Source organism: Miniopterus natalensis, chromosome 1 (genome assembly GCF_054644295.1).
Source record: "Miniopterus natalensis isolate mMinNat1 chromosome 1, mMinNat1.hap1, whole genome shotgun sequence".
Taxonomy (NCBI): domain Eukaryota; kingdom Metazoa; phylum Chordata; class Mammalia; order Chiroptera; family Miniopteridae; genus Miniopterus; species Miniopterus natalensis.
This window is the reverse complement of record NC_142081.1, coordinates 122,779,212-122,798,940: the sequence shown is the minus strand read 5'-3', so window position 1 is coordinate 122,798,940 and position 19,729 is coordinate 122,779,212. Positions and strand designations below refer to the sequence as shown.

The following is a 19,729-nucleotide window of genomic DNA, read 5'->3' as shown; positions in this document are numbered from 1 at the left end:
ACCCAACAGAAATACAAAGGACTGTAAGAAAATACTATGAGCCAGCTATATGCCAACAAACTGGACAACAGGGGTGAAATGGACAAATTCCTAGAAGCATACATTACAAAGCTGAGTCAGGAAGAGGCAGGAAACCTGAATAGGCTGATAACAACTAATGAAATTGAAGCAGTACTAAAAAATACCCAGCAAACAAAAGTCCTGGACCAGATGGATTTACAGGTGAATTTTATCAAACATTCAAAGAAGAACTAACATCTATTCTTCTCAAGCTATTCCAGAAAATTCAAGAGGAGAGAAAACTCCCAAACTCTTTTTATGAGACCAATATCATCCTAATCCCAAAACCAGATAAAGACACTACAAAGAAAGAAAATACAGGCCAATATCCCTGATGAACATAGATGCTAAAATCCTCACTAAAACACTAGCAACCGGATCCAGCAATATATTAAAAAGATCATACACCATGACCAAGTGGAATTTATTCTGGGGATGCAAGGCTGGTATGACATCTGCAAATCAATAAATTGATACACCACATAAACAAAATGAAAGACAAAAATTATATGATCATATCAATAGATGCAGAAAAAGCATTTGACAAAATCTAGCACCCATTTCTGATAAAAAGTCTCAGCAAAGTGGGAATAGAGGGATCATACCTCAACATAGTAAAGGCTACTACATATGACAAACCTACTGCCAATATCATACTCAATAGTCAAAAACTAAAACCATTTCCCTTAAAAACAGGAACAAGACAGGAGTGTCTGCATTCACCACTCTTATTCAACATAGTACTGGAAGTCCTAGCCACAACCATCAGAAAGGAAGAAAACATAAAAAGCATCCAAATTGGAAAGGAGGAAGTAAAACTATCATTATCTGCAGATGACATGATATTGAACATAGAAAACCCTAAAAACTCCATCAAAGTACTACTAGATTTGATAAACAAATTTGGCAAGGTAGCTGGAAACAAAATCAACATCTGGAAATCAAGGGCATTCTTATACACCAACAATGAACTTTCAGAGAGAGAAACTAAAAAAAAAATACCATTTACAATTGCAACTAAAAAAATAAGATACCTAGGAATAAACTTAACCAAGGATGTAAAATACCTGTACTCAGGAAACTATAGGACACTGGAAAAAAAAAAATAGAGGAAGATATAAACAAGTGGAAGAATATACCATGCTCATGGATTGGAAGGCTTAATATCATTAAAATGTCCATACTAGCCAAAGCAATCTATAGATTCAATGCAATTTCTATTAAAATACCAACAGCATATTTCACAGATCTAGAACAAACATTTCTAAAATTTATATGGAATCAAAAAGGACCCCGAATAGCTGCCCCCATCTTGAGAAAGAACAGAGTGGGAGGGATCACTTTACCAGATATCAAACTGTACTACAAAGCCGTTGTAATCAAAACAGCCTGGTATTGGTACAGCATCAGACATATAGATCAATGGAACAGAACAGAGACCCCAGAAATAGAAGACCATACAAGAAATAGAAGGCAAGAGCATACAATGTAGTAAAGACAGCCTCTTCAATAAGTGGTGCTGGGAAAATTGACAGATACATGCAAAAAAATAAAACTAGACCACTAACTTTCACCATACACAAAAATAAACTCAAAATAGATAAAAGACTTAAATGTTAATCTCAAGACTATAAAAATCCTGGAAGAAAACATAGGCAGTAAAGTCACAGACATCTCACATAGTGGAATTTTCACTGATATATCTCTTAGGGTAAGAGAAACCAAAGAAAAAATAAACATGGGACTACATCAAACTAAAAAGCTTCTGCACAGCAAAAGATAACAGCCTCAAAATAAAAAGGAATCCCATGGTCTGGGAAAACATATTTGCAAAGGATGTATCTGATAAGGGGCTAATTTCCAAAGTGTACAAAGAACTCATACTACTCAGCAAGAGGAAGACAAACAACCCAATTAAAAAATGGGCAAAGGACCTGAATAGACACTTCTCCAAAGAGGACATACAGATGGCCAAGAGACATATGAACAAATGCTCAATGTCACTATTCATCAGAGAGATGGAAATTAAAACCACAATGAGTATCACTTCACATCTATCAGAATGGCTCCCATCAACAAATCAACAAACGACATGTGCTGGCGAGGGTGTGGAGAAAGGGGACCCTAGTCCACTGCTGGTGGGAATGCAGACTGGTGCAGCCACTATGGAAAACAGTATGGAGGTTACTCAAAAAATTAAAAATGGAGCTGCCTTTTGACCCAGTGATCTCACTTCTAGGACTATATCCTAAGAGTCCTGAAACACTAATCAGAAAGAATATATTCACCCCTATGTTCACAGCAGCACAATTTACAAAGCTAAGATCTGGAAACAGCCCAAGTTCCCATCAGTAGATGAGTGGATAAAAAAACTGTGGGACATTTCACCATGGAATACTATGCAGCTATAAAGAAGAAGGATCTCTTACCCTTTGGGACAGTATGGAAGGACCTGGAGAATATTATGCTAAGCTAAATAAGCCAGGCAGAGAAAGACAAACATCACATGGTCTTCCTTATATGTGGAGTCTAAAGAACTTAATAAACTGATGAACAGAACTGATTCAATAACATGGAAGCGTGGATCAGACTGATGAATCTCAGAGGGATGGAGGAGGGCGGTGGGTGGAGGGGGAGAGATTAATCAAAGAACTTCTATGCATATAGGCACAACCCGAGGACACAGACAATGGTTGGAGAGGGATTGGGGAGGGGGTCAGTGAGGGGTTGAATTGGTCACTGGGGAGAAAAAGGAACATCTGTAATATTTTGAACAAAATAAAAAACAACAACAACAAAAAACAATGTCTCGGAATTATTTGGTTAGAAAAGAAACCCGAAAATCATTTTAACAAAAATGAAGTGAATGCCTTATGAACACTGTGTAAGTTCTTTCTTATGTTTAGATAAATCAATTAGAGCTTAAATTGTATGATTCACATTTTCAGCACTTTGTAAAATTAAAGTAGTGGTTGAGTAAATTAAGATACACCCCTCACCCATTCCACACACATGGGCCTCTGGCCAAGGAATGTGCTTTTCCTTTCTCTACATTTTTCTTGTGATTTGTATTACTCTCAGAAAAATGAGACTGTACAGTTCCATGGTTTGCATGGTACTGTTACTCTCTTAAGATTCCTAACAAATTAAATACATAAAAAAAGCCCAAAAAACTTACTATGTGACATGCACCCTTCAAAGTACTTCTAAGTATTAACACACTAATCTTGACAATAATTCTATGAAATAGGTGTTATTATTTTGCATAAAACAAAACTAAGGCACAGAAAGGTTAAGTAATTATGTAATGTCACATAGCCAAAATAATCAGTTACGGTGCTTTCAGCTACAGCTGCATTTATTATATAACATTACAGGGAAACCAGAGGCATGAAAGATTTCAGAGCTAGTTGAGTCGATGGCTAAACAAAGTCATCAGTCAAAATTATTTCCATCCTTTTTAAAGCTCATCATCTGTGTTCTGGCTTTGCCCTTCTGGCTGGACCCTCTTGTGGTCACCAGATGACTATGGCAGTTCTTGGCATCATTTCCACGAGTGGCAATATCCAGAGTCACAGAGGAAAACTCTCCCCTCACATCCCTGTGTAGGACAAGCACAGACACCCTGTCTTCAGAGCTGGCACTGAAAAGTCTGGTGATTCTACTTGGGCTTTTACGGCTTTCTTTTTTTAGCTGACATTTTAGAAACTGATAGTTCTGGAAAGTCTGATCAACCTCAGAAAGAGAGGTTGCATACAGAACACTGGCCTTCTGGTTACTGTTTGAGATGCCTGTCATTAAAGGTCGGTAGGAGGAGTTTACAAATAGCGCTCCTGGCCTGCTCAGACTTTTCAAGAGTTGAGTTTGAAAATCAGATACAATATAGTTACATGATCATTGCAAAACAGCAGTTCTCAAAGTTTTGGTTTTAGGACCTCTTTATGGTCTTAAAAATTATTGGGGACCTCAAAGAGCTTTAGTTTATGTTCTCTCTATTTATAGTTGTCATATTAGACATCTAAAAGAAGAAATTCAACCCTAGCCGGTTTGGCTTAGTGGTTAGAGAGTCAGTCAATCCAAGGACTGTAGGGTCCTGGGTTCCATTCCAGCCAAGGTCACGTACCTTAGTTGCAGGCTCGATCCCCGGCCCTGGTCGGGGAGCATGAGGGGGGAGGCGCCAATAGATGTGTCTCCCTCACATAGATGTTTCTCTCTCTCCCTTCCACTCTCTCTGAAAAGCAATGGAAAAAATATCCTCAGGTAAGGATTAAAGAAAATAAATAAATAAATAGAGAAATTAATTTAAAATAATGATAAATCAATTCCGTGTTAATATAAGTAACATATTTTAAAGAAAAACAAACTATTTTTCAAAACAAAACTTTAATAAAACTAGTGTCTTTTTTCTCTCTTCATTTTTGCAAGTCTTTTCAATGCCTGGCTTAAGGAAAAATAGCTGAATTCTCATTCAATCTGCCATGTAGTCACATAACCTGTGGCCTCTGGAAAACTCCACTGACCACTTGTGAGAGAATAAAAGCAGAAAAAGCAAACAAAATCTTAACATTACTATGACAATAATTTTGACCTCGTGGATTCCCTGAGTGTCTTGGAGCCCCAGGGGTCCTCAGACCACACTTTGAGAACCACTATCTTAAAGTATTTTCACTTGATATGCCTGTGCATAATTTATAATGGCTTCTAGTAGTAGCACCCATAAAACAATAGAGGAAATATTAAAAGGAAATATTAAATAGATCATATTGTTATTGGTGGAAGTGGAGTTCTTGGGGGGCTGCTAGGAAAAGAATTTCCTGAGGCCCCCATGGGAGGATGGGGCTTCATAGAAGCTTTATTGATGGTGTAAAATTAAGGGTGTTCTCCTCCAAGATCCCATCCCTGTCCATCTCGCCATGGAAGAAGCCCAATCTTGTCTTCAGCAGGGCCAGAATAAAGGCTGGGGCCCATAATTTCTGCTCCATATTAAAGTCCAGTCCAGTCCAGCATCCTGCATGTGGAGTCCATATGGCCATGGGCCATGCAGCTGCTTAAGGCCACAGGGCTATGGAGGGAGAACAGGCGAGCTCACGGGCAAATGTGTGCCACAGAGCAAGTGAGAACAAGAGCCAGTGCAAGAGAGAGGGAACTCTTTGGGGATTATAACCAGGAGTTTTCACACACTTCTGATGAGGCCCACGTCCTAGTCATTGTTCCCTAGGCTAGACTGACAGACAAGCACCTTCCCTACGTCACCCTGACTTCACAGAGCATGTGCCAATCTCCCCCTTTATTCGATCCCTTCCCCAGTGATCTGCAGGGAATGGAATGGTGGTTCCCTGAGGAGTGTGAAGCTGTAGCTTCCTGGTGACGCCACCCACATGACCATGTTTGTAATGTCTGACCTTCCCTTTGCTCTCTTCCTATTGTTAATATTAATAAACTAGCTAATTACAATGATATTAATATCTCAGAAAATGGAAATGAGTATTAGTGGAGCAAAATGCCACTAGTCCAGGGAATTGGATAATCCAGCAAAGTCCTAGTGAAAACCTCAGGCTATCAGTAGATGATTCAGAGGTTTGCTCACTTTATCAACCCTTTGAATCTTTAAAGCATCATATGACTTACACAAAAACATACTCACTAATATATATATTTTAAGGAAATATCTACTACAAAAGCGCATTTAATCTCCTTTTTCCCCCAGAATTAGCATATCAGATGATTTGAAAGTTGGCTTTTTCAGCACAGATCGTGCTACTCAGACAGATTCCAGTGAAATTTTGCCATTAAAAGAGTTAAGCTCATCTACACAAAACCTAGTGCAGGTAAGTTTGGATTAATGTGAAGCTTCTGAGATAATTTTTTCAAGTATTAATTGCCTTTATGTTTCTTTCCTTGATAGAACTGAAATGAATAAAATTTTTATTTTATTTTTTATTTTTTAAAAATATATCTTTATTGATTTCAGGGAGAGGAAAGGAGAGAGAGAGAGATAGAAACATCAATGAGGAGAGAGTCATTGATCGAGCCCGCAACCGGGCATGTGCCCTGACCGGGAATCAAACCCCGATCGCCTGGATCCTAGGTTGACACTTACCCGCTGAGCCACGCCCAGGCGGGCGATTAAAATTTTTAAAATGTTAGCATCTTTTACAAACTGAATTAGATGACCATTGTGCTTTTAAAAATTATCGATATGGCCCTAGCTGGTGTGTTCAGTGGTTAGAACACCCACCATCAGCCTGAGGGTGGTGGGTTCCATTCCGGTCAAGGGCATATACCTTGGTTACAGTCTTGATCCCCCATCAATGTTTCTCTCTCTGTGTGTCTCTCCTCCTCCTTTCCATTCTTTCTAAAAAAATCAATGGAAAAAATATCCTTGGGTGAAGATTAACAAAAAAAATTATCAATATGAACCACTACTTATATTTATGTCATATTTATGTTGTTTAGCAAGCTGTTGTTACTCTCTTTGGAATTCTTTGGACATCTGTGAACATTTTCTATATATGATACTTTAAAAAATTATAGAATGTAAAGAATAATATCATGAATAACTGTGTTATCCCACATACAGTTTTGTCAAATAGTTCCTTTGGGCCTTTTTTGATTGTAAAGAAACAGAATATTTCATATATATTAGATATCAAGAGTTACTATTAAAATCCCTAATCAATAAAACTGTCACATGGGACAGCATCCTACTACTACAAATACTCCTGTGTACTTTGTTTCTGTTTTTTCACTTAACAATAGAACTTGAAAATAATTCCATATTGGTAATAGGATTTCCTCATCTACTTCACAAGTACATCATATCACAAAATGCATAATTTATTTAGCTACCCCCCTATTGATAGACATTTTGGTCATTTCAAATCTTTTCCTGTGATAATTTTGTACATACTCATATGCCAGTCCTTCTGTGGTGTAAATTCTTAAAAGTGGAATTTCTGAGTCAGAGGATGTATGCGTTAGTCATTTTGAAGGATATTGCCAAATTGCCCTGTATAGAGATTGTACCTATTTACACTCCCACTAGTAACTTCTGAGGCTGACTCTTTTCCTATATATTTGCCAATTTGCTCTCTTTTTTAATGCCTTCAGGAAAGTTTATAACTGTACTCCTTTGCAACTAGGCATGTCCAAATGACTAAGTTCCAATCAGTAGAATTTAGATGGAAATGTGTGGCAGCTTTGGGGGACCTTCTCAAAGACACAGTTCACATGCACTGTCTACCATTTTACTTCTTCCTCTCCTCTCCCTCCCCTGCCCTTCTTTCCTTTTTATTCCCCAGCATCTTCGAGTTGTTGGTTGTGTTTTGGTCATATTGTATCTAGAGTTTATAGCATCTATGGGAGACTGTGGTCCAGCAGGAGCTTGTTTGGCCACACCAGAATCCCTGTGCCTCCCTTTTACAGAACATGCAGTCCGTACAGGGCTGGTTCTTCTAAAAGCAGTCATCTCTGCTTGTTCCGCAATTTAAGTAGTTTCTTTTATTTATTTATATATTTTTAAAAAGATTTTTAAATTCATTTTTAAAGAGAGGAAGAGAGAGGGAGAGAGAAAAACATCGATTGGCTTCCTCCTGCATGCCTCCTGCTGGGAATCAGGCCCACAACCCTGGCATGTTCCCTGACCAGGAATCGAACAAGCAACCTTTCAGTGCTCAACCAACTTAGCCACACCGGCCAGGAGTTTCCTAAGACTTCACTTGTTCTAGGACATATTTTTTAATGATTCCTCAAAATAGTGCCCTTTATAAGTTGAAAGCATAATGTAAAGAGAAAGGAGTGAGTCAATGTCTGTTGAAATCTGAGCTTTCCACTTACTGGCCCCATAATGTTAGACTAGTCAGTCACTTAACCTCTAGAAGCTTTGATATCCTTACCTGAAAAATGAAAACTTGCACAAAGTATGAGGATACTAAAATGAGATTCTTCCCAGGATGCTATTATACCAAGTATCAAACTCCAAAGTGAGTGTGAGTTATATCCCATTGGTAGAATTTGCAAAGGGAGTGTTGCACATCAGATCAAGAGTAATAAAAAAGGGGATCTGGGGGTGAAGAGGAAAAATCGCTGAGTCGGTTTCTTTAGAAAACACTATTCCACGCTCTTTGTTGGGGGTGGGGTAGCAGAAATGGTCTTCCTCCACTGACAGCCAGTAAGGCAGGCTTCTGTGGAACTCGAAATGTTTGCTGCTATTGGAAGACACAGAGGATTGGTGCTTGATCCATGTATAAGGAAGCTAAAGTGGGCTGTGACAAGAAGACGGAGTGGCTAAGTTGGGATCAGTCTACACTTCAGAGTGGTTGAGGTGAGGGATGTGTGATTGTTTTCCATGGACTATATGTGGTCTGTGAGTGAGAGAGAGAGACACAGAGAGAGAGAGAGAGAGAGAGAGAAAGAGAGAGAGAGCATGCTAGCTAATGTGGGGTCATTCTGGGTCCTATCCAGAAGAGTGATCTAGAAGGACAGAAGACTCCCCAGTAGCAGGGAGAGGGAAAAAGAGAACTCCAGATTCATAGGGGCTGAGGAAAGAGTAGGAATGATCACCAGAGTAGAGAAGCATATGCTTAGGTCAATATTCATCCTCAGGAGAGAGGGTCCTGGCAGGAGAGAGGGCCCCAGCAATGGGAATCTCTAGAGAAGCTATGCTAATGCCCAAGGAAAGAAGAGTTAGTTCTCTTGACCTGCCAGTCCTGGGTGAAACCACCCCACTAGGTAGGAACAGCCATGCTCCCTTATCCTTTGTCCATGCTGGAGACCCAGCAGCTAGAGTGTAGGAGGAGAGGTGAGAGGGGAGAGAGCTCAAGGGTGAATCACACTCTTTCCCTTGAAGACAGGCAGCTGCCAACTGCTGCCGGTAACAGGGAGAAGTCTTACCTATGAATGAAGTTGAAGTGGTCATATTAACTCATAGTGGTCATACTCCTAATGCTACTATGAGGCTGTGATTTGAGTGACAGTAGGACTTTCTGTTCCCAAGAATGAACAAAATGTCATGGAATTGTGTAAAGTTTTCATTCAGGGCAGGGACATATGACCTGGGAATACATTTTAAATGGATGGTGAGAAACAGAAATACATTGTGTTTTGATGATCACAAATAGTAACATGCTGATCAACACGCTGGTTATATATTTAAGTGGTTGGCTAGTGGATTCATAACAAACGTTGGTTTTGCTCATCTTTTCTGATCCGAAAATCACATCTTGAAAACTATACCTTTGATGTATGACAAAGGATTGTTGTTAGCGCAGGACATTTTATTCTGTATAAGAGTAAATTTCTAGAAACTTCTTCTTCCATATTCCATTAATTTATATTCCTTTAGCAGATTAATTGGAGTTCCCAATATACAGTGGTACCTTGGTTTTCAAACGTCTCCGTTGAAGAACGTTTCGGTTTACAAACGCCCTAAGCCCAGAAGCAAATGCTTCGGTTTTCGAACACGCCTCGGAAGTCGAACATCCCGCACGCCTTCCACTGAGTGCAAGATCCTGAGGCCTAGCTGTTGGCTGTTGATTCCTCGGTTTTCGAACGTTTCAGAACTTGAACGGTCTTCCAGAACGGATTACATTAGAAAACCTAGGTACCACTGTACACAGAATTTGACAGGTAATCTTAAAAGTCAGGACAATCCTCTGACCAGGTACCCAGGTTACATGCCCAGAACCAGGCATGGCGTTGCAATCTTAACATAAAGGGCCCTCTACAATAATGTATGGTTTTCTGTTTTTAGGTTATTAGATCCCTTCAGGTGGATTTTGGGTTCCTGAAAGAATTGCTTCAGCTGAAGTTTGAGGACTGTCTTAAAGAGGAGTCTTTCAATCTCTTTACTACTCTACATGACAGGATCCTAGCAATTGAAAAACATTATCAACAGGTAGAAGTTCTCTGATTTCCTTCATTTTGTGTGTGGATTGATTTTGTGCTTAGATATGTATGTACTACAGTTTTGAACTTATCAACTTTTAAGGACAATTTAATTTGTATATATATGCCTCATGTAATAGCTTCACAGAGCTACATATAGCTATGTATATATGCAGCTTTACTGTGTGTCAGGAGCTTTTCTAAGTACTCTGTATATGAATGTATTTAATCCTCACATTAACCTTATGAAGTAGGGACCACTATTATCCCTCTTTTACAGTTGAGGAAACTGAGGCTCAGAAAGGTTAATTAACTTGCTCAAGATCACCAGTTTAAAACTGCCGAGTTTAGGTTCCAGGCCAGACAGCTTGATGCTTGCATCTGGCTCTCAGCCACAGTTTTATGTGATCTTATTGGTGTTTTAATGGCTCGTTGGGAGACAAAGGCATGAACACTCTGCTGCTTTGAGAACTTTCTTAAAATCTTTGGTCAGTTTAGCATATTTATCTGTCATTACGAATAGGCATTACTCTTATTTCCCTGTTATAAAACAAAAGCCTCGTCTCCATCTATTGTCAGCCACCCCATTCTAAGTAGCATACTAAGCCTTTTAAATGCATTTCCTCTTTAAATTCCTTAACAATCCTAAAATGGAAATGCTATTAGGCCTGATGTACAAGCTCTGAAACTGAGCCACCAAGGCTGCGTAACTTGCTTAAGGGCAGACAGATAGTAGTAAATGGCACAAAGGTATTGAAATCCAATTCTGTCTAATTTTAAACCCCATTGTTGTTTACACCCCATGCTGGAAGCAGAGTTGGTATCAGAATCAAGGGTATTTTTCTAAATGTACCACCCTTCCTTGTTATCCTAAAGAGACCTGGTCAAATGTTGATTAATCAGAAAAGAAATAAGTTATGGATTAGCAGCTCTAGATTTCTTTTCATGAGCATATCTCATTCAAAAAGTGGAAGGACCGGAAGAGGCTATGAATTGCAAATAGATTTTACTACTTTTAAAAGAAGTTCTAGAAAACACTAAAAAGACTTTGATATGTAAAATGAAATAAAATCTTCAAATTATTTTTATTTATTTTATCTATATGACTCTCTATTGCTTTTGGTTAAGTGTAAGTCAAAATGGAATGTCATAAGAGCTGTAGCATAGGAGAAATGATTATAAACTGAAGTTCTTAAGAGATTGTGATGATTTGAATGGTTTTATAATGAGCTCCTCCCTAGTAGGTGTGAGAGTTGTTTTTGTAAGTATATTATGGTGTTCACTGTACTTATTTTTGGTTTGCAGAATGAGGAAAACATAAGAAAATGCTGCCAGCAGCAGTTGGCGGATGCCATAGCTATTATCCGAGGAATGTACAAGGTGGGTTTTAGTGCTGCCTGCGCAAGATCGGCTTTTTATCTGAGAAGGGCACACAGTGGGGCTCACTATGGCTTCCCGGTCTGAGTTATGTCAACATAAAAAAGTTCAAACCTGTAGATAATTATTATGAGTTTATTTGAGCAAAACTGATGGCATAAGCAGGGGAGCAAGATCTCAAATGCTCTGCAGAATAACAGTTTTGCATCTTTTTAATGCACTTAAAATTAAGGGGTAATGTAAAGAATATACATAGAGCTGGGAGAAAGCAAGGTGGGGTTGGATTACAGGATAGTTAACAAGATTATGTGCTTTCTGGAGGGTGGTTACAGCTATTTCAAAGGTGTGTTAACCCAGATGCACAGAAACAATGGACAGGCTTGTTTAAGGCAAAGATAAACCCTTGACTAAAAGGTTATAAGCTTGGGTGTGACTACCCATCGTGACCTGCCAAGTTAGGAATTTATTATTAGATCAACCTGTGAGGTTACTTTCCATAGAACCCATTTTGTTGTCTACAGTTTTTGCCTTTGAAGATCTGTTTTCTCAATTTTCAGGTTACTGAAGAGGGATTAGGCCTAAGATTGTTCATGCTGACATAAAATTTAACAAAATAACACTTTATGGTGGCAGATAAAATTTTCCAGAAACTGGAGAATTCCGATCTGGTATCCAAAGTGCCTGGGCAGGTGATAAAGCAATCCAGTTTGCTTGGTGGGCATGCAGTTGGATAGCAGCAGGTCAGATATCTTAAGAGAGTTCATCGGGCCCACAGTAAATCCCAGTGAACGGTCTCTGACTCTCAATGGAGTAACTTTTCTAATGATGAGGACACTATCTGCTAGGCTGGTGCTTCACTCCCCTACGTGATGGAAAAATGCATAGTTTTCAATGATTTCTTTTGAGGCTTAGTAAAGGTATTATACTTCTTTTAGTAGTTATTAATCTTTTATTTCATTTCAATATGCTTCCATAAAGAAATATTTTTTATTTACAGCAAATTGTGCATTGATTGCATACCTCTTTTTATAGCACTTAACACATTTGTGTTTAATTGTGTGATTGCTTGTTGCAAGTCTCTGTTCTGTGCGGGACTGTGAGCCTCATCATGGCCGGATGTTGTCTGTCCTATTCACTGCTGTGTTCTGCCTCTTAGCACTGCGCCTGGTACGTAATTAGCAATCAGTTAAGAATTGCAAAATGAATGGACAGTTGCCTGTACTTGTGGCAGATACTGGTCACTCAGCAGTCATTCTCCCTCCTAGTTTTTAAAAACTTTAATAGCAGAAGCCCTTCTTACTCTACAAGACAAAATGTTAGATCCTTTCTTTCTTAGCTTCCTTTTCAGCTATAGCATAAGCATGGGCAAGGTCAGGTTACTTTGACCATTGGGACCTGCAGGTAAGTTGGCTGTGACACTTGGGGAGCAAGTTGTTTTCTCTAGTCAAGAGAGACTCATGGGAAGAAATGCCCTTCTTTTCCTTTGCTTGACCTTGTTATATCTCCTTCTGATGCTTGAAATTGCTGCAGCCAACCTAAAGACAAGGACTGAGACACTTTGGATGTGCCAAGGGTGGCAGAGTGGAAAGTTAGAAAGCACTGGGGTCATTGATGACATCACGGAGCAACTAAAATAACTCTGGAGTTGCCCTACCTCAGACCTTTTTATTTCTTGAGATAATAACTCCCTGAGTGTTTAATCCACTGTCAGTTGGCTGTTCAGTTACTTGCAGCTGAAAATATATATCCCAGGACCTATTGTTCAGTCAGCAATCTCTGAGTCTGCACCCAATGGTGTTTCCAAAGGTGGCCTTGACATTATCTTCCATGCACCTTGTCCTCTGCAATGTTACCTAGCTCCTTCCCCACCAGAGGTGGAACATAATTCCCCTCCTGTGAATCTGGGCTGGACCCAGTGACTTGTCATAAGACGGAGTGTGGAGGAAGTGGTGCTGCATGATTTCAAAGGCCCGGTTGGTTAAAAGAGGCCTTGCAAATGCATCTTTATGCTTTTGGAATGTTTGCCCTCTGGACTCTCCTCTCTGATTCCAGCTGCTATGCTTGAGAATCCTTAGCTGTTTTGAGGGTCTACATGGGGTACCGGGTCCACAGGCCCAACTGAGCCTAGCTTTCAAGTCATCCAGTCTCCAGCCATTCATTCTTCTCATCCCTACATCGTGGAGCAGAGATGAGCCATCTGCTGTACCTGTCCTATTTCCCTGACCCACAGTGTTCGTGAACATAATAAATAGTTGTTGTTTATGCTGATAGGTTTAGGGAGATGTGTTATGCAGCAGTAAATAGATAGCTGGAACACTGACATCAATAAGCAATTTCTTAAATACATTTGTTGGAGAGATTCCTTCTCTAATGGTTCTGGCAGCACAGTCATAGCATTGTGGTTGACGGTATGGTGTGTTTTGGAAAAAGGACTCGAGAGTCAGACTACTTGGGTTCAAATCCTGACCCTGACCTCAGGCAAAGTACTGAATCTCTCTGCCACAGTTTCCTTATCTGTCAAATGAGGCTCACAAAAGTACCTGCCTCATAGGCCTGTTCTGAGGATGAAATGAATTGACCTTTGTGGAGCACTTAGAATGCCTAGCACATGATATGTGCAACATTTGCGTTTGTGAAATAAACACTTTCACGTATTCATGGCACTCCTTGGTGTTGGTATCTTTTTCTGTCCCTTAATTATCAGAGAACATTTAGGTGTGTAGCTTTCTGTCTCTAGACTGCAGATTTCAGATATGATAAAGTACCTTTAAGGGATTGGTTGGAGAGCACAAAAGGGGAGGCAGGGGGGCATGTTAACAGACTATTCAATCGCCCAGGTAAACAAGGCAAGGACTATGGTGGCAGTGGGACAGGGAAAGAAAGGATGGGTTCAGGAGAGATTTAAGAGTGGACTGAATAGGTCTGGTGAGTTGGTGAAGCTGTAGAGGGGCTTAAAAGGACAGAAAATGGGTTTCGGGGCTTGTGCTGCTATTAATGGGGGAGACAGGATGGATGACAGTGAAGATGAAGAACTCTGTTCAGACCTGTTGACTTTGAGATGCCTCGTAACACCCAGGGCACTAGTGGGATAATGTGTTTTGGCCTCTGCAGAGTGTTTGATGTGCAGGCTTAGCTACGAATAGATGGGAAGGATAGGTCTACATGATCAATGCTATTCTTTAAAAATCACCCAATTTAAAAGGCTGTTATTATCATATAGATTATTCTGTTTTCACCTTTTTTATGTCCACTGTATATCATATACTGATTTTTTTAATTCATGCTGTGCAGACTATATCAGTGTTATGCTCCTGCTGGACTATTAAGTCCACCCTGATATATTCTTCTTCTCAGTCTACTGGTATTCACTATATAATATAGAGCAATTTTATTTTAGTTATTTATTCATATATTTTTAATCCTTACCCAGGGATATGTTCTTATTGATTTCAGGGAAAGAGGAAGGGAGAGGGAGAGAGAGAAACATCTATGTGAGAGAGAAGTCATCCAGTTGCCTTCTCTAGGCACCCTGACTGGGGATCAAACCAGCACCTAGGTGTGTGCCCTGACTGGTATAGTACTATGCTACAGTCTACAGCACTTCAGCATATCGTTCAATATAAATATATTGACTAAAAATTGTGTACAAGTTACAAAAATAAATTAACTTACAAGACAGTAGCTTAAATAAAATATGAAATGGTTTCTGGTGTCGATTTTTAATGCTGCTTCTCGCCCCCCCCCCCCCCCCCCCAGCAATTCTTTCATGAAGAAGAACAGGAGACTTCCATGCAGGACTTAGCTACTGTCAAAATAAATATTTTGTTAAAAAGACTGAAGGACAAGGAGGAAATGATTAAGGAATTAAAAGAAGAATTAGAACAATATGAAGAATTGGGATTTCAAAGATTTGTAAGTTTCAAAGCAAAGAACAATTAATTTTAACATATGTAAAAAAAGTTATAACTGTCTAAAAGCTTGGATTAAGAATCAAGGAAATACAAGAAAAGTATCTTGGGCATCTCTGCACAACATAAGCCAATCCAACCCTTTTCTGCTCAATGGCACGTTCTAGAAAACCCATATTAGTTATAAATAGGAGCAATATAATTGTTCTTGATTTTTTAAATAATGGCAATAAAAAACCTATCTCCCACTGCAAATATGTTCCCACTCTAAAGGAGCATGTAAGTAGACATTTCTTTTAATTCTGAAGATTCCCACCCTTTTTGGCAGTCCAGATAGTTTGAAAGACACAAAATGATCTCCTCAAGTTAGAGGCTTCCGTGAAGCCAGCTTGGAACAGAATGACCTTAAGGCAAAATGTCAAGGAGAAAAATTCTCAGGGTTTACCCCTAGTTCTCTGTTGAAATGGGAGCCAGGAGGTGCTTTACTGCTCAAAGGACTGATGGGAACAAAATGGAAAGAGAGAGAGAAGAAATGGAAGCTTATACTTCTATCAAGAAGAATTTTTTTTGGTCTTTTTTTTTTTTTAATATATCTTTATTGATTTCAGAGAGAGGAAAGGAGAGGGAAAGAGACAGATAGAAACATCAATGATGAGAGAGTCATCGATCGGCTGCCCCCTGCAAGCCCCCGACTGGGGATCAAGCCTGCAACCAGGGCATGTGCCCTGACCGGGAATTGAACCCCGATCTCCTGGATCCCAGGTCGACGCTAAACCACTGAGCCACACCCGTCTGGGCTATCAAGAGGAATTTTAAGGGCTGTGGAAAGTGTGGACCCTGAAGATGAATTCATTTTCATCTCAAGTCAACTCTGAGCCACTGGGCTATCCTGGCCCAACCACAGTCCACAGCCATAGAAGGGTTTTATTCTTAGGTCTAAGAGCAAGAAGCTGATCTGGTGAGTAGAAGAGGGTTTTGAGAGGCTGGAAAAATAAGTCTATTGAATATCAATTAGCAGGTGCCAGGAGCCTCATCAGTAGTACCTCTTTTTTTTTTTTTTAATTGAATTTATTGAGATGACTTTGGTTCACATCATACAGGTTTCAAGTGTACAATTTAACAAAACATCACCCTCACACTGCATTGTGTGCCCATCACCCAAAGCAAACTCTCTTCCCATCACCATTTTCCTCCCTTTGCCCACCTCCACCTACCCTCTCCCCTTTCCCTCTGGCAATCACCATACTGTTTGTATCTATGTGTTATATATATGGGTTTTCACTTAATCTCTTCACCTTCTGTCATCCAACCCCCCAAGCCCCCTCCCCTCTGACAGCTGTCAGACTGTTCTCTGTATCTATGAGTCTGTTTCTATTCTGTTTATTAGCTTATTTTGTTCATGACATTCCACTTATAAGTGAGATCATATAGTACTTGTTTTTCTCTGACTAGCTTATTTCACTTAGCATAATACTCTCCAGGTCCATCCGTTCTGTCACAAAAGGTAAGATTTCCCCTCCTTTTTTTATTTTTATGGTTGAGTAGTATTCCATGGTGTGAATGTACCACAGCTTTGTTATCCACTCATCTACTGATGGGAAGTTGGGCTGTTTCCAAATCTTAGCTATTGTAAACAACGCTGCTAAGAACATAGTGGGGGCATATATTCTTTTCAATTAGTATTTTGGATTACTTTGGATCTATTTCCAGAAGTGGAATCACTGGGTCAAAAGGCAATTTCATTTTTAAATTTTTGAGGAAACTCCATACTATTTTCCACAGTGGCTGCACCAGTCTGCATTCCCACCAACAGTGCACAAGGGTTCCTTTTCCCCACATCCTCGCCAGCACTTGTTCGAAGATTTATTGGTGATAGCCATTCTGACAGCCGTGAGGTGATATCTCATTGTGGTTTTAATTTGCATCTCTCTGATGATTAGTGACACTGAGCATTTTTTCATATGTCTCTTGGCCATCTGTATGTCCTCTTTGGAGAAGTGTCTATTCAGGTCCTTTGCCCATTTTTTAAATTGGGTTGTTTGTCTTCTGGGTGTTGAGTCGCATAAGTCCTTTATATATTTTGGAAATTAACCCCTTATCAGATGTATCATTGGCAAATACGGTTTCCCATTTAGTGGGATCCCCTTTCATTTTGTCGATTGTTTCTTTTGCTGTGCAGAAGCTTTTTAGTATGATGTAGTCCCATTTGTTTATTTTTTCTTTTATTTCCCTTGCCTGAGGAGACATATCTGCAAAAATATTGCTATGAGAAATATCTGAGATTTTACTGCCTATGCTTTCTTCTAGGATTTTCATGGTTTCACAACTTACATTTCATTCTTTAATGCATTTGGAGTTTATTCTTGTGTATGGTGTAAGTTGTTGGTCTGGTTTTATTTTTTTGCATGTATCTGTCCAATTTTTCCAACACCATTTATTGAAGAAACTGAGACTCCATAAAAAATTACTAGATCTAATAAATGAATTCTGCAAAGTAGTAAGATACAAAATTAATATTCAGAAATCAGTGGCATTTTTACACATCAATAATAAACTATTATAAGGAGACATTAAGGAAACAATCCCATTTATTATTGCAACAACAACAAAAATAAAGTACCTAGGAATAAATTTAACCAAGGTGGTAAAAGACCTGTACTTGGAAAATTATAAGATACTGAAGACAGAAATTGAGGAATATACAAATAAGTGGTAGCATATACCGTGTTCATGAATACAAAAAGTTAACATCATTAAAATGTCCATACTATCCAAAGCAATCTACAGATTCTACGCAATTCCTGTTAAAGGACGAATGGCATATCTCACAGATGTAGAACAAATATTCCAAAAATTTATATAGAACCACAAAAGACCCCAAATAGCCTCAATAATCTTGAGAAAGAAAAACAAAGTTGGAGGTATCACACTACCTGACAATCAAGCTATACTACAAGGCCATAGAAATCAAAAAAGCATGGTATTGACACAAGAACAGGCATGTAGATCAATGGAACAGAATAGAGAGCACAGAAATAAACCCACACCTTAATGGTCAATTAATATTTGACAAAGGAGGCAAGAACATGCAATGGTGTAAAGTGGTCCCTCTTTTTATCTCACAGATCAGTTTACAAAAGAGGAAGCAGAGACGGGGGGGGGGGGGGGGGGGGGTTAAGTAACTTCCCTCTAGGCACACAGCTAGTAAATGGTAAGGACCGCACATGAACCTGAGGTCCAGCTGAACCCACAGCCCACAGAAGGAAGTGGAGCTCTATGCTCTACAGTAAGAATTAAAGGTTGTTTTATATATACATACATATATGAACACATATATGATTATATTATTATAATGTTTATATTACAATGTATATTATTATAATTAATAAATATTATACATGTATATATATGTAAATATTGCCACATGCATACAAATATGACAAGTTATAAGTCAAATTGTTAACACTAGGAAGAACCACTTGTGGGTTGTTGGTCCCTTTAAGTGCTATCTATGGTTTATCTAAATCCCACACTTAAAAATAAAGTTAGAAGAAACAAGGGACTGAATGTGCACCCTTCTAAAGAACTTTGTTTTCTAACTGCTGAAGGAGTGTTTGCTTTGTTTAATCTACTAGAATTATTTATGTTCTAAAAACAAAAAGTTGAGCATCTTCTAAGCAACATAGTATTGTTATTAACATAGACCTAATAAAATGGAATATTAAGTCTTTTTACATGTTCTGATTGCCTTGAAGGAGAAGGCACATCCAGTTTTTGCATTTACTTTTTTGAACCTTTTCCTGGGTCTATATTACTCTTATCTTGGGAAAAAAATTATTTAATATAAAAGGCTAAAAAACAAAACAAAAACAGTTTTAGTTTTGGCTTTTAATTGTGCCTTGGCAGCATCAATTGGCAAGGCCGTTTTGATCCATTTATTTTCCATTTGTGAACTGGAAAGTGATACGTGCCTGGCTAAGGGAGTTATGAGGATACCTGTTGTACTGGATGTGAATTGCTTTGAGTTCTTTGAAAAAAACATAAGCACATAAATTCCAGTTATCATTATGAGGAAACACATAAGCTTCTATGACCTTTTGGTTTACATTCCATGAAATGCACTGAACAGGCCTCTGGACTGTTGAAAACATCCCAACTCGATATTGAGCTCATTGCACTAAAACAGGAGGTTTTGCTTGGAGTATTTGCATCTGAGTGCTCTCCGCTGGTTAACTGGTTGTCCTGGGTAAGAACTGGAGGTGGCTTTGGGAGGAAGACAGGAGTTGGGAGTTTCCACCCTGCTCTTGTGTAGGCAGGGTGTTCTTTGGCTCAGGGTGGCATCCCAGAGACCCTGGCTCTTCCTCTGTAATTTGTCCCCAAGGAGACCACATCAGTTTCTCGGTAAACACCCCAAGATTTGAGGAAGGTGAGATGAAGCTGGTTAACTGGGTCTATAGACTTCTCCCAGCTGCTTAGGACCCCAACAAAACACATGGCCC

The 19,729-nt window shown here is 39.2% G+C and overlaps 1 protein-coding gene across 1 annotated transcript in view; it reads left to right on the top strand.

Moving 5' to 3' along the window:
• C1H10orf67 (chromosome 1 C10orf67 homolog) overlaps positions 1-19,729 on the top strand; it is a 95,857-nt gene that overhangs the window by 8,004 nt on the left and 68,124 nt on the right. The window contains exons 2-5 of the mRNA XM_087822655.1: positions 5,768-5,888; positions 9,812-9,955; positions 11,251-11,325; positions 15,079-15,234. Coding sequence (XP_087678781.1) covers positions 5,768-5,888; positions 9,812-9,955; positions 11,251-11,325; positions 15,079-15,234 — 496 coding nt within the window. The remainder of the gene's footprint in view (positions 1-5,767; positions 5,889-9,811; positions 9,956-11,250; positions 11,326-15,078; positions 15,235-19,729) is intronic.